A 15903-nucleotide genomic window follows, 5' to 3' on the forward strand; every position below is an offset into this window, starting at 1 on the left:
TATTAAAGTAAATGTATCATCAACAAAGCGTGTCCAGAATACGATACCTTTAATTTTGTTAAGAATTTTGGAATTTTCCAAGTGGTCTAAATAAATTTCTGCCATTATTCCTGAAGCCTGTTATCTTTCTGATAACTCTTTTAAACTGATAAAAAAAGATCCTACTAACAATATCCAAAAAAACTTAAAACAATTATTGAAACAAACGTCCTTTATTCTTACTGAACATGATTCTCAAAAACTCATTAATATGAATCCCAGTATCCCCACATCCCTAAATTCAATTGGCCTACTGCTTTTAAGTTGAAAGATGCCATTACTATCACTGCCGAAACTGAAAACGCCATACAAAAACTACCAATTGACAGCCAAACAGAAATTAGACTAAATATTCGCAAAAAAATTGCTAATTTAATTAAAGTCAGCAAATCTACAGCTCCTTTATTTCCCAAAAAAGCCATAGACTCGTTAAAAAAGAAGATTAACGAAAATGATCTAATAGTTACGAAAGCGGACAAAGGCAATGCCACAGTTATTATGAACAAAGAAACTTACGTGCAAAAAACTGAAACCTTCTTTTCTGATAACTCTTTTAAACTGATAAAAAAAGATCCTACTAACAATATCCAAAAAAACTTAAAACAATTATTGAAACAAACGTCCTTTATTCTTACTGAACATGATTCTCAAAAACTCATCAATATGAATCCCAGTATCCCCACAACTAAAGCATTGCCTAAAGTCCACAAAATAGATATTCCCACAAGACCCATAGTTAACTACAGGAACAGCCCGACTTACAAAACTTCCAAATTTATTCATAATTTCTTGAAGAAATACTACAAATTTGAAAATCCCAACTCCATCAAAAATTCTATAGAATTTTGTAATTTGACAAAAAACCTAGAATTACAGCCGCAACAAAAAATGTACTCATTTGACATTAAAAACATGTATTCCAATATACCAGTCAAGAAAACTTTAAAGATCATCAAGGATAATTTTCTAAAACACAGAAAATTAAGCATACAAGAAATAGAAGAATTTTTAAATATTTTAGAATTTGTAACTTCCAACAACTATTTCACTTTTAATGGGAAAATTTATAAGCAGGATAGTCTTCCTATGGGCTCCCCGGCTTCAGGAATAATGGCAGAAATTTATTTAGACCACTTGGAAAATTCCAAAATTCTTAACAAAATTAAAGGTATCGTATTTTGGACACGCTTTGTTGATGATACATTTACTTTAATAGATCACAACGTCTCCAACGGCGATATCGTTCTTGAACAGTTGAATGCAGTTGATCCATGGATCAAGTTTACTTCCGAAGCGGAAGTCAATAATTCATTAAACTTCTTAGATGTCACTATTAACAATAGCTCCAACAAATTCTCTTATACCATATTAAGGAAGCCCACCCAAACTATTAATACTATTCGACAAGACTCAACGCATCCGGAATCTCAAAAAAGAGCAACATTTTATAGTTTAATCCACAGAGCTTTTCACGTCCCTTTATCAAATGCTAATCGTAAAAAAGAACTTGAATTTATCCGCTTAATAGCGAGTAAAAATGGTTTCAGCAAGCATTTCATTGACAGGATAATCAATAAAGTTACTAACAAATCCAGTTCAACTTTACTTAGAGAAACAAAAAGAAAAACAGACAAATATGCCGCTTTCACTTATACAAATAGTAAGATTTATGATATCACCAACACCCTCAAGAAACATAAGATCAACATTGCTTTTAAAACAGTCAACAATAATACTAATCTTTTTTACAACCAACATAAAATTAACAATACTACGAATAAATATAATAGGTCAGGCGTTTATAAGTTAAAGTGTAACCAATGTTCCGCGAGCTACATTGGGCAAACCGGAAGAGGCTTTTCAGTTAGATATAAGGAACATATCAACGCCGCTAAACATAGAAGATACTCCGCCATGAGTACTCACATGACAGAATCCAATCATTCCTTCACTTCCATAGAACAGGACTTAAAAATTCTTTATTTTCATAATAAAAGCACTTTACTCAATGTTTTAGAAAACATGTATATTAATATAGATCATAAATGCAATCCCTTTCACAATTTGAATGAAATTTCCGAAACTGCGAACGTAATTTTTGAGGCATTGCTCAATAGTTCTTACTTTGACAAATCCAATAACAAGCTTCCATGTGACGGCTTCCCGCCTACTGATCCTAACCTTCCCCTAATTTCCCCTCATGGCGGCTCCCTTCACACACAACCTCCATAGTTCGCTCTCAGTCAACCACAGGCTTCCACACTGAACTAGTCGCTGTCAGACAGGCGAGAACGTAAGTAATCAGATGTGCCGCACTTCTCATTTTTCATTTTTTCATTACTTTACATCTCAAGACACAAAAACTTGCCTATTTTAACACTAACAACAGCCATCTTTCTTATTCTAGAGCCCTCTACTGCACATTCCACATTACGTCATCACGTTCAAATTTTCCACCTAACTTCTCAACAGGAAATGCCAATACTACACCAATAAGACGGCTTTAACATATGCTCGCTGGATTTCTTATACATCGTTATTATCCTATTGGAATGAACATTGTGCAATTCATTATCAAGCCTTCACGACATAACAGAATATTATATATTAACACATCACACAAAAAGGAAGAATTTTAACGCAAAGTTTTTACTGAATCATCCCATGTGGACAATTTTAATTTTAATGTCAACGGTATTCTTAAGTGCTGTGCTCAAAACAGTTCTGAATTCTTCACCATTTTAAATGACATATTCGGTTATCCGAATTATTTTAATGTGTTACTTTGTCCTTGTCCTTGTAGCTTTTTCTCAAAAGTTTTTATGGCTGATGATGTCTACAAGGTAGACGAAACATGTCCCGATATAATTAAAAATCATGTAAATATTTAGTTAATAAAGAATCTTAGTATTGTAAAGGTGGAACATTTGACCTAACCTTCAACGTATACTCACGACAATACGGGCTTTATAATGAAGTTTATTTTATGTAACTCCTACTTGTCTCAATCTAGTAACGACTGCCCCTCTGTTCACAGTATCGAATGCTTTTTCTAAATCTATTGATGTAATATAGAGCTTTCCACGTTTTTTCTTTACATATTTGTCAATAAGAGTTCTCACTATAAAACATTATCTGGTGTTGTTCTCCCTCTTCTGAAGCCACTTTAAAATTTCGAGAGGATTGAATGTCTCTCTGCCCAGTTCCTTAGTCTATTTGCTAGTATACCCGTATATACTTTCCCCAATGTGTCTAATAAGGTAATTTCCCTATAGTTTCCTGGATTTAATCTATCCCCTTTATTTTTGTATATAGGGCATACAATCCCCTCTTTCCAAGCTTTTGGAAATATCCCTTTCTCGAATATTTTATTGAATATCTTTGTCAAAATTTCCAACATGCCGCTTCGTTCTCCCACCTCTTTCCAAAATTCATATGTGATACCTGAAATTGCTCCTGATTTTCCCTTTTTGGCTCGTTGTAACAGATTCCTTATTTCATGAGTCGAAATAGCCTCATCTAATTCAGGCAGAGTGACAGTCAAACCCCTCGAAACAGTAATCCCCTCATGCTGAGCTCTCCATGTGTCTTCTTTATTCAATATTTTCTCGAAATACTGGACCCATGTACTATAACTTATATCGGTCCCCCCAGAGCCCGACTTCTTCTTGGTTATTTGATTTATTTTATCCCATACTTTCCTACTGTCATTGTCCTTGCACTTTTTATTTATATCTGCAGCCAACTTTTGTTGCCATTCCAACATCGTCTTTCTTAACAATTCTCTGTATTCTTTCCTTTTTTTACAAAATTCGTTTCTAGCTACTTGACCACCATCCACCCTGTATATCCTAAGTACCTTCATAACTTGTGACTTTTCTTTACACATTCTGTATTATACCATCCACCTCTTATCTGCGTTTTACTTAGATTTTGCCTCATACCTTTTCCTGCCATTCCTATTAAATTTTCTATCCTGGTTAGGGCTTCCTCCACTCTATTCTCTTCTATCAATATTACAATACCTGTTTTCCAAATCTCAAAATTTTCTCCATTGAAGTACTCTCTGAATTCATTTCCTAATTCTTCTCTCCAACGATACCTAGCTATTTTCCTCTCCTGTACGCTATCGTAAACGATCTCTTGCGCTCCTATCTCTTGAATAATTAATTTTATAGATACTGGCATATGATTTGCCTCTGCCTAATCCTTAATGCTTATCTCTTTGATAATTTGCAAACTATCCCTACAGCATACAACTAGGTCAATTGTACTGCCCCCATTTTCTACTATATAGGTTAGTTTTCCACTCTCATCTCCAAACCACCACCCATTCAATATATAAAGCTCCTCTACCGCGCATAACTCTAGTAGTTTTTCTCCATTTCTGTTACATTCTTTATCCTGGCTATTTCTATTAACTAGTAATACCCCGTCCTCAAGTTGACTATAAACTGGTTTCTTGTCCCCTATCCTCGCGTTAAGATCGCCCATAATAATAATGCTTGCCTGATCATACGCACTTTTCATTCGTCTAATTTCTGTTGCTAAATTCTCAAAAAAATCATTCTGCGCAAATGGAGAGCTCAAAGGTGGATTATATATAAAAGCTATACATATTTCATTCCTCCAATTAACCCTATCTAATATTATTATCCAGATTAATTCCTTAAACTCAGATTCTAACCGCTGTATTCTATCTTTTAAGTTGTTTTTTATAACCACTGAAATTCCGCCCGATATCCTTCCTCTATTGGATCTCCTTGATCCATATTGACTCCATACGATACACCCTTCTATCTTTAAATCTTTCTTGTAATCAGCCCAAGTTTCTACAAGCCCAAGGATGTCCATTTCTTCCAGTAGCTCTTTAAAGTCTTCGTTACCTATTTTGCTCCATACTCCTTCAATGTTAACACATGCTACCTTTAACTCTAGTTATTTTTTACCTCTATGTTCTAAACTCCCTGACTTACTTCTAGTTATTCTAGATCTTTCCACTTCCATTATACTTCCCTCCGGAGAGCAAATAACGTCCTTCTCAGATAGTTCTTCTGTGAGTTTTAATCTACTACCTGAACCCATCCCCTTCTTCTGAAAAAATTCTTTTAGACTCACTGACCTACGCCTGGAAATATCCTCAGCTCCTCCACGCGGCGCCGCTGTTGACATCCGGCTCGCCTCGTCGTTCCTCCCACTGTTATTTAACTCCGCTGGAAGATCTTTCCCAGCCAGAGTCTTGGTTCTGTCATCAGGTGTGCCGCTACTTCCTGGATTCGTGTCGACTCGTCAGTCAGCTGTTTGTCCATCCTCCTCCACTAGGTGTTCGTCCCTCTGCCGTCTTCTGTTCCTCTGTAGAGTATGCAGATCGCTGTTGTCATCAGATTGTACGTTATCAGCCACTGTGCAGGCAGCTGACTGCCACATTCCTTCCTCTACAGGCCGTTGCACTTCCTGGTGTGATGAACTCAACTGTCTATCCATTTCTCGTAGCTGTGCAATTGACCAGATACGCGACCAGTTACTGTCACCTACTATAAGACGTTTGCCTCTTATGTATGCTTTTAGTCCATAGTTCCTAGCTTTTACTAGGTGAAATCGCAAGACTCTCTGTTCCATGATTGTCTCTTTATCCGTATCTCTTCTTACCCAAATCCTTTCTCCTTTCAAGTTCTTCCCATTGAGGATAATTTTGTTCGCCTTCAAAGCAGAAATCAACTTAACCTTAATAGGTCTTTTCCCTTTGACTCTCCCCAGCCTATATATTTCATCAATATCTTCTTCTTTACAATTTATCTTGATATGGTTATTTATAATATCCAACACTTTATTCGTTAGATCATTCGAATCCTCCTTTTCCTTCTCTGCAATGCCGTATATGAAAATATTTTTCCTCTTTGCGTCCTGGATAGTCATTTTCAGTTGCCACTTTAATTTATCAGTTTCTCCTTCAATCTCCTTCATATTCGACTTCAATAATTCTATTTCCCTAGAGTTTTCCACCACCTTTTCTGTCATAATTCTTCTCTCTTCTTTTATGCAGTCTTTCATTTCTGTCATGTCATTTCTCAGCTCGCGAATTAACTCCCTCGTTTGCTCAAACTGGCAAGCATCTCTGACTATTTCCCTAATCTTATCTATGTCCTCCCAGCTCAATGAACCCGTTGGTCCAGGGTTCATTTCTATGCCTCCTATTATCAGAAGAATTGCCACCACTGCTGCTACCATCATAGTTCCCTCAAGCCCAGATTTTCTTAAATGAACCTTATCACTTGGCGTACACACACACTTCACTCGCCCGTGCCATCGACCTATGGCCGCGCGATATTGCTCTAAAGCAATATTCATACTTCTCACTCAGCACTCACTGCACAATACAACCTCTCTCTTCGCTAGCTCGATTACAACTGCTTATTTAACTTACTATCCCATTTATGTGATTACCCCAATGTTCATGTATACAATCTTTTTAAGGTTCATCTGCAATTTGCTTGTATCTGACAAAAATTTCAGTGTTTCCAGTGCATTTTGCAGTTCATTTAAGTTATACCCTGCGAACATATTATCACATCAGCTCACAAATATACTGTTACGTCATTTGAATTATCCTTCACTATCACCAGTGCATCAGCAGCCACGTCAAACAATAAAGGGCTGAGTGGGGACATTCTGTAGAACACTGTTTGTCTGTGTGTTCTTCGATGATGTTACAATGTCGTAGATGACGTCACCAGGTATTTTTTTTCAACATGTTCTGGACCAGACTAATGGAAGCTTTGTCCTCCACTAGCGTATCAAGTTTCGACGCGATGATGTTCTTCTTGAGATTGTTGAAGGCATTAGTGATATGTATAAACAATGCATGAAGTATTTCTTACATATTAACATGGATATATATTTTGTCTGGGAGTCTTTCTGATGTTAGATTGGACAAAAAATCGACACCGTGATTGAAAACATGTTTTCGGAATATTTTGATGTTGGACGTTTTAGACCTATAATGAGAAGGAGCTTAAAACATATCCATGATATGTTGTTTCTCTCTGTAGCTTAGAAAATATTAACTTTCCTACAATAGCGTTTAAAATATTTTTATTTGTGTGTACATTGTAGTTAAAGCACTCTTCTTATAAACAGATTGTTAATTCGAATATTGCTTTTAATTAATAATAAAAATAAAAATAAAAATAAAAATAATAATAATAATAATAATAATAATAATAATAATAATAATAATAATAGTGTCGTTGTATGACGAGGCACAAAAATACATGTGAATCCCTCCACGCACACCAGAAGGAAAGAAAGCGTACCGGTACCAGTACACCACTCTTATAACATGATAGTGTACATTTGTGAACATGACAAGTACGGAGCAGAGTGGTTACGCGTGTAAACACGCTGCGGCTATGGAGCCAAGCTCTGTATTCGGTAAGCGGGTGGGATGGAATTCCGCTGTCAGTTATCCTGAGAATATTGTCGTGTAGTTTCCTATTTTCACTTCCTGGCGAATGCCGAGACATTTCCCTTTCATTGCGCACATCCTATTCCTTCCAGCTCCTTCACTCAACATCATAATTTATTTGACCTTCTCTAGTTGCTCAATTGATGTGGGCCTCAGGAAGGGCATCTGACCATAAAACACGGTATTTAATTTAACCTCATCTCATTCCCAACCCCGTTCGGAAACGGGACTAAGCGGTAGAAATACAGTGTATAGTCCAGTCTTCTATAATTCAGTAGTTATCTAATCGCAATAATGCTGCAGTTACATTGGAATTCTGAAAATTAGTCAGACTGATGTTATTGCCACATGTTCCTACTTTTTATAAATAAACGGTGGCACTGGAAAACAATCTTGCTTCACATAGGTTTACAAGTTAATGATATCTAGCAAATGTACCCGTGCTTCGCTACGGTATTCTATGTTGTATATGGATATCGAAGTAAATTACTGTACACGTAGTGAATACGATTGTTTAAATTGCATGTCTCTTAGCGTTATCCAAAAAGCAGCTTGTGGAGGTCCCATAGCTTGTTTCCGTTGTAGAGTGTGAATTGCGGAGTCATGAAGATAACGGAAGGCTCACTTAGCTACTGCCATTCTCAATCGAGTTGGGGAAGTTTCCATTACAATAGAAGGACCCTTGTCTACTGTGTGCGGTCGCAGTCTATTTGGGGTGTTTTCGTTACAATAGTAGGCCCCCTTTCCTACTTCCAGACATAATTGTGTAGGGGAGCTTTGAAGAAAATTGCACGTTCCTTTACCTTCTGCCAGTCACATCGACAAGGGAATTATTCATTACAATGGAAGGCCATCCTTACTAATGCCAGTTACACAGGAGTTGGAGGACCCCATTCCTATTGACAGTCAAATTCGATATGGGGAGTATAGATTACAATAGCAGACGTCCTAGTGCTGGCAGTCACTATCGATTCGTAAATTATTAATTATAATGGCAGACACCGAGACACGCCCCTCGTAGATCGCTACAAATTGACTTCAGTGGATATGTTCAGATCGACATACGAAAGTATTTGCATGATTACAACATTGCAGACCCTCATTTACAGATTAACAGCTGCTAAACGGTACGTTATATCGACACACCGATTGCACCATAAGTCGCCTCTTTTAACGGCTGAATGGTTGATCCGAAAATATTTCCCCGTGTCTCCTCAATTTTGAGTTTGATTGAGTCAGAAACTTAGAATCGTAGAATAGGGAGAAATTTGTGTAAAGATTCCGCACTCTGCATTACTTTTCGGATACATATGTGACAGCTGGAAACATACGGTATGTACTGTAATTGGCTCACAAACGGCTAGCAGGAGGACCACAGTTCGTGCCGAATTTTATGATTCCGAATTACATATAAGTGTGTGAAAATTTGAAGTATACTTGTAAAACATCAAAATTTATGTACAGTTGAGAAATAAAGCCAAATCTAAGGCATAAAGGATAGAGATGCGACAAAAAGTCAAAGGACCAAAGTTTTAAATCACTCCAAATTGAACAGAGATTGTACAATCCGTTATGTGACGACTTACCGTTTAGCCACGAAATATATTGAAACGAAGACTTGCACCGTTATTAAAACTGAGTCCTTATTTCGATATTTTCGGGGTGTAAAAATGGAAACATTTAAACATCTTGGAATTTTCCCGTCAGTTACAGTCTAAAAGCTATAATTTTGCAAAATTTCAATTTTCTACCTCGTCTGGCAGATGGTGTCACCATTCTGATGTTGGGGAGGGGGTAAAATGAGGACCTTTAAGAAACGAAGCTAAAATATATGCAGATGGTCACTGTTGCACCTGAAACGAATAACTGTACAAAAAATTTAACCAAAATAGCCATTGCACAGACACACGGTTTTACGATTTACGATTTTCTTTATATTGATAAATATCAACCCCTATTTCACTTCTTTTCAAGCCGCCCTTAAGTGAATTTTTCGAAAACAAAAAGTACGTTTTTCTTTAAGTTTAATGATTTCAAATACCAATTTTCAAATCTGTAATATCTTCAGTTTTTGAGATATAAGTATGCTCATAAAAGGTATTGAACCGCTTTTTCACAATATTTTACCCCCCTTAAGGTAATTTTCTGTAAACAAAAATAGGCACATGTTTCTCCATTTTTGAAGTAGATTCCAAACAGCAATTTTTACGTCGTTAAACTGTAAACTTTTGAGATATAGATAGTGAGCACCTACACTGTAATGTAAATGTATATACAAAAATTATTCCTTTAAGTCGCGTAGTTTTGGCTGGGCGTTGATTACAGCCAGTCGGAATTAGCCTTTTTATAGAGAAGATATAGATGACATAAGCATGGCCACGTTTATAAGTGCAGATCTTCATTTCGAGATTTACTGCTCCTGAACGGTACATCATATCGACAAACGGCTTGCACCATCAGATGCCCCTTTTATCGCTCTACATGGTTAAGTCTTATAACATTTTCTTGTATCTCCCATATTTATGGGTTAGATGGAGCTATAATCTTTGAACAGGTTGAAATTTGTTACTTTTTTAACACTTTACATTATTTTTCGCATACTTATATGGAAGCTAGAATAATGAAATTTGACTCGTATATGGCCATGGTTTGTGTGAATATTCGTACAAAATTTGATGACTCTATCTTTACTATAAGTGTGCCAAATTAAAAAGAAAATGTAAAAAGTACAAATTTATATAAAATTGAGAAATTCTGTCTTTTATGTTGAGTTCGATTGTGCTATCCGGTTTGTGATACGACTTGCCACGAAATATATCGAAACGAAAGTCTGCACCGTCATAAAAATTGAGTCCTTATTTCCATATTTTCCGGGGGTAAAAAGTGAAAAATTGAAACATCTTGGAATTTTTCCTTCAGTTATAGGCTAAACCTTTAATTTTGCAAAATTTCAATTTTGTACCTCGCCTGGCAGATTGTGCCGCCATCGTGAATTTGGAGCGAGGGTGTAAAATGAGGACTTTCAGGAAACGAAGCTAAAATATTTACAGATGGTCATTGTTACACCTGAAACGTATAACTGTACGATCATTTCGTCAAAATAGTCAATGTACAGGCACACGCTTGTACGATTTTCTTTATATTGATAAGTAACATAATATAATTACTTCAACCCCTATTTCACTTCATTTCAAGTCCCCCTTAAGTGGATTTTCTGGAAACAAAATAATACCGTACGTTTTTCTTGATTTTTAAAGTAGATTCCAAATATCAATTTTTATTTCCGTGAAACTGTCAATTTTTAGATATATATGTACGCATTTAAACAGTTCATCCCCCTTTACACTCCTTTAGCGACGGAATATCCAAAAATCCTCCCTTAGTAATCACCTACACTGTAATATAAATGTATACCCAAAATTTCATTTCTTTACGTCCCGTAGTTTTGGCTTGGCGTTGATTACAGCCAGTCGGAGTTATAGGTTTTTATATAGAGAATGATACGCTTATTAATTGACGTCAGAAAAGTTGGATGGCGCAGCCACGCGGTAGAATGTTGAAGCTGCAACATAGTGACTGGTGAGGAATATTTACATGGCGAAGCATTGACGTCGTGATGGAAACAGAAAGAAAATTGTCAAATTTGAGGAGGTACTGCTCTGTATAAGGTTGCAAATCGTATAAAACGGATGCGAAATCTGGTCACTACTTTCCTGTACAAAAATTTCAGAGAGAAAGATGGGTTTCCGCGCTGTCAATTGGAAAACGCGTTGCGCGATACATGACAGTGCGCAGTCTGCATTCTCGAGAAGACGACTTCTTTCCACAGCGTAGGTTCCGGTACTGTTTATTGTACTCATTGATAGTTATTGTCTCTAATTTGTATTCACAAAGATTTAGCTACATCAAAAATACTGATAAACTTGTAGCCTAGTACTTCTGTGCCGCACATAGAATGTTATCCGCTCTTTGTAAACTTCTTCATATGTGTAACAGCAGACAGTAAATTAACTATCTACATGTGAGTAATATCTTTAACTGATAGTAATTAAGCACTGAATTTAAATTGCCTATATAATACTTCTATCAATGAAAGAAAATATGTAGTATTTTGCCGTCATAAATTAGCTTCTTTTGCTATTTGTTTTACGTTACACCGACACAGAGAGGTCGTATGGCGACGATGTGAAGGGAAAGGTCTAGGAATGGGAAGGAAGCAAGCGGCCGTGGCCTTAATTAAGGTACAGCCCCAGCATTTGCCTGGTGAGAAAATGGGATACCACGGAAAACCATCTTCAGGGCTGCCGACAGTGGGGTTCGAACCCACTATCTCCCGGATGCGAGCTCACAGCTGCACGCTCCTAACCGCACGGCCAACTCGCCCGGTCATCATAAATTAGAAGCCATAACCTAATTATTTGGTAGAATTGGACAAAGCAAGTATTCTTCAACCCCAAACAGCTGTGACTGTAGAGGTTATAGTACTCTTAAATTATAATTTTCCAACTTTGCTCTGCATATTCTGTAGGTACTTATAATTTTTTATACGGTACTTATTATTGTCGGTTCTAAGTTCTAACTTTTGTGCTGATGGTAAAAATGGAAGAACATTTAAGTTTATGTGGGCTGTTCCAACACAAGCCTGTATAAAGCCTAGATTTATTTGCCTTACAACATTTACTTAGTAGAATTATTATTTTCTTTCTTCCCCAAGATTACAGTTTACAAAACAGGTAACTCCCCCGTCACCTGGCTAAGAAATTACTCCATAACCTCTAATAGTGGAAAATTACAGTAGCTTAACTATTAAGGTGAATTAGCGTGTCAGCGGTAACATTTCTCTGACAAACCCGCTTTACATATCCAGTTGCACTTCACATTTTCACCCCCTTGTTCAAGACAACATTAAATTTGTGCTGTTTTGAATCGATGTGGGATGATTGTAAACACAACCAGTTTCATCTTCTGTTTTAAACTTTTTACCTACACACATCAGTAATTACGCTTGAATATTTCTTCCCCTTCCACTAATGGACGCATGAAATCTCCGACAACTCTCAAGAGTTGCGCATACGACACCAAAGACATTTTGAACACTTAATAAATCCTACAGACGCACACCCGATCACTGTCGTGTTTACATCCCGTCACTATCTCGCCGCCATATTGGAAACAGCTGACGGTAAGCTCCTCCCCCGTTTCGGACGTCAATACTTTATTCTTTGGATCACAAAGAAAATGGTTTCTCATTTTCGAACAGGTGTGTCTTTCACTGTGTTAATGTTGTGGTGTTTCTGCGCTGTAAATTGAGAGTTAATTTGTTATGTTCTGGTGATTGATATCTTATAGCTGAAGGAAGGTATTTTTAAGGGGCATTAATTGTTTTATTCTTAATTCAATTACTCGATTACCATTTACGTAAGTTTGTGCTCGAGGTCGTATATTTACTGACATCTGAAGAAATGTCATAACCTCATAAATTCATGACAACTTTTTGAATAGCATGATTCGTAACTGCATCCTAGCAAATTTTTGGTTCTTTATATTTTTTTCTCGAAGGAGTAAAGAAGAACTCGTGACACTGGCTGTGAGAAATTCTTGTCATGTTTGTGCAACGGATTGGGTTGATATTCCCTTGTCCATTTTGATATTTAAATTAATTGATAATGACGTGGGTGTAAGGTGTTCAGTATTATTTTTTTGTTTGTTTATTAGCCTGTATTTGTTTATTGTATTCTACCCGTTAGTAGAGTATTACATTTTGGTATTGAAGTTGACAGGTAGATTTACATATAGGTTGTCTACCGTATGTGGTGTATGTTAACCTTATCACATAGACTGTAGATGTGGATCCCTGTGGTAGACCTACCGCAAATTGTGATTATTTTCAAAAATTTATTTTGTTTTACTGTCATAGACCTAACTGCTTTTAATTCGTGGCTTATTCTGTATATAACTGCATGCGTTGATGCATTTCTAGTGATGATGATCTAAACGTGTCTCCTACAGGCCTGATTTTGTGAGGTTAAGGAAATTGTAATGGCCAAAATTCAGTGTCAACTGTGTGCAATGTGGTTGAGGGTTTATTCCAATGTAGACCTGCCTATAATGCAGTTACTATCACATCCTGACTTTGAGGCATTCTGTCAAAGGGTCTACATCTTCATTGAAGTTCAGCTTTTATAGCTTACAAGAGAAAACCTATCAAACTTTTAACAACTTATCACTCAATCTATGAAACAGAATAAGGAACAGTGATAAATAAGTTATTATGTAGAGAAATAGTTAAACCTATATATAAAAGTTCATAATCAATCTTTACACTCTCTAGACTCACAGAGATTGCATGTTAAGATAGCCTTGTACTATATGCAGGCCTACTCACTTCTAGTAATACAGTATTTCTTGTTACTGTGCTCCATTTCCTTCATCTGTAGGCAAGAACTAGCCAAATTTGATCCCTTATATTTTACATACTGCTGATTTTCCATAATCCACAAGTATACCAGTGTCGAGTTAAGAAATTAATAGTAGCCTGAATTCATATCAGGATCAGCTACAGACTTCTTAAAAACATCTATAAACCAAGGTTTAGTACTACTAACTTGGTTATTTTGTTAATATTTGTAATGACATTGTTTGAATACCAAATAATTTGACATGCCACTTCAACACCTTTTTTGACACATAGGCCCATATTGCAATTTATTAATCAAAGTGTTTCAATACTCGTTATGGAGGTTATGAATTTACTGGTAAAATCTCAACTGAAGTGCCTTATCCAAACCGCGACCTTTGTGACCTAGTCACTGCCCCGCAGCTAAGCCAGAGCGCTACTGAAGAGGCCTCCTGGACCCGAGTTTACTTGCTGTAGGGTATCTTTCTGCTCTTCCTCTAGTTAGTAAATGGAGACTTGTATCCAATGTTGCTTAACTTCAATGATCTCCTGAAACTGGTGTTTCAACATAGCTATGTCATTGGCCACTAAGTAAATAACTAACTAAATTAAAAGACCATTATACCAGATTCATGTTTTGGCATTTTAAACATTGCAGTAATCAATAAGTTTGCTTGATTGGATGTGAATGAAGGTATTAGAACTGTCAATGAATTTGAAAAAACCTATTTATTTCTGATGGATGACATACGTATGTAATAGAACGTAGCTCTATCGTTTATAACAAATTGAACATAAGGTTGGCTAGGGCATCTATAGGCTAGTGGTAAATTTTTTGAGTACTTTGATAGAAACGGTTGTCAATAGTGAAGATATTCATAATTAGTGTGAAGAGTAGAAATTCCCTCCAGAAAAGACTTGTTGGCATTTGATTTGTTACCAGTACCAGTACTCATCTTTAATGTCAAAATAGTGGCTCAAAATTGATTGAATTTGGATGATATCCAGTGGGCTTTGACCTGATCCTAATATTAATTTTACTTATTTGTTTGGCATACCAATACAATTATTTTTTCAAATACATTATAACTTATATATACCGGGCGAGTTGGCCGTGTGGTTAGGGTCGCGCAGCTGTGAGGTTGCATCCGGGAGATAGTTGGTTCGAGTCCCACTGTCAGCAGCCCTGAAAATGGTTTTCTGTGGTTTCCCATTTTCACACCAGGCAATTGCTGGGGCTGTACCTTAAGGCCATGGCCGCTTCCTTCCCACTCCTTGGCATTTCCTGTCCCATCGTCGCCATAAGACCTATCTGTGTCGGTGCAACGTAAAGCAAAAAAAAAATTGTAATGAATCATTGTTTATCATGATGACTGACCGAATAGTAGATGATTGAATAGCATAGCATTAGAGTTACTCAGGTGGCCGAGAAAGCTTATTGTTAAATCTTTTCTTTGATATGTCTGTTAGGTCATCAGCCCAGAGGCTGGTTGGATCCTCAAATAGCACCATCAAAGGCTATGCAGTTATAGGGAAACAGCAAAAACCAATGGCAGAGCCCAAATGAGGCGTACTAGGCAAGATGAGGAGAGAGATAGTTTGCCATTGCTTTCCTCACTGGGCCAGAATGTCCCACTGCAGCACGACTGACCCTATGAGCAACACCTTTCATAACACTCAGACACTATTTGTGCTCTGAATGTCATTATTCAGCACCACCCATACCCCAGCAACTTCTATATTGTCACAGCCATGGATGAGCCTGGGACTTCAGTGGAAGCTACACTTTGCTCTGGCCGGTTCCAAGAGACTGATACAAAAGTACTGCATCCATCAAGTAATGGCAACAGGCAATTTCTTTGATATACCTGTGTACAAAGTATGACAGTAGAATGTTATAGCTTTCAATCCAGTAGTGTGCATTAAAACAGTTGTCGGTTACTTGGAAAACAACTGTACAGTGCAGTGCATGATTCTAAATTTATTTCTTAAAAATGAAATT

General features: G+C 36.8%; 1 protein-coding gene across 2 annotated transcripts in view; it reads left to right on the forward strand.

Annotated features, from left to right (window-relative positions):
- The first annotated feature begins 12733 nt into the window (after positions 1–12733).
- The window catches only part of LOC136866366 (uncharacterized), a 130788-nt gene continuing 127618 nt past the window's right edge, over positions 12734–15903 (forward strand). The window contains exon 1 of one of the 2 annotated variants that reach the window (XM_067143241.2): positions 12734–12764. In XM_067143241.2, the coding sequence (XP_066999342.2) occupies positions 12743–12764 (22 nt within the window). In that variant the 5' untranslated portion in view covers positions 12734–12742. Of the gene's footprint in view, positions 12765–12784; positions 12864–15903 lie in introns of those variants that run through there. The other variant, XM_068226716.1, reaches the window with a different exon arrangement.

This window comes from Anabrus simplex, chromosome 3 (assembly GCF_040414725.1).
Source record: "Anabrus simplex isolate iqAnaSimp1 chromosome 3, ASM4041472v1, whole genome shotgun sequence".
Taxonomy (NCBI): Eukaryota; Metazoa; Arthropoda; class Insecta; order Orthoptera; family Tettigoniidae; genus Anabrus; species Anabrus simplex.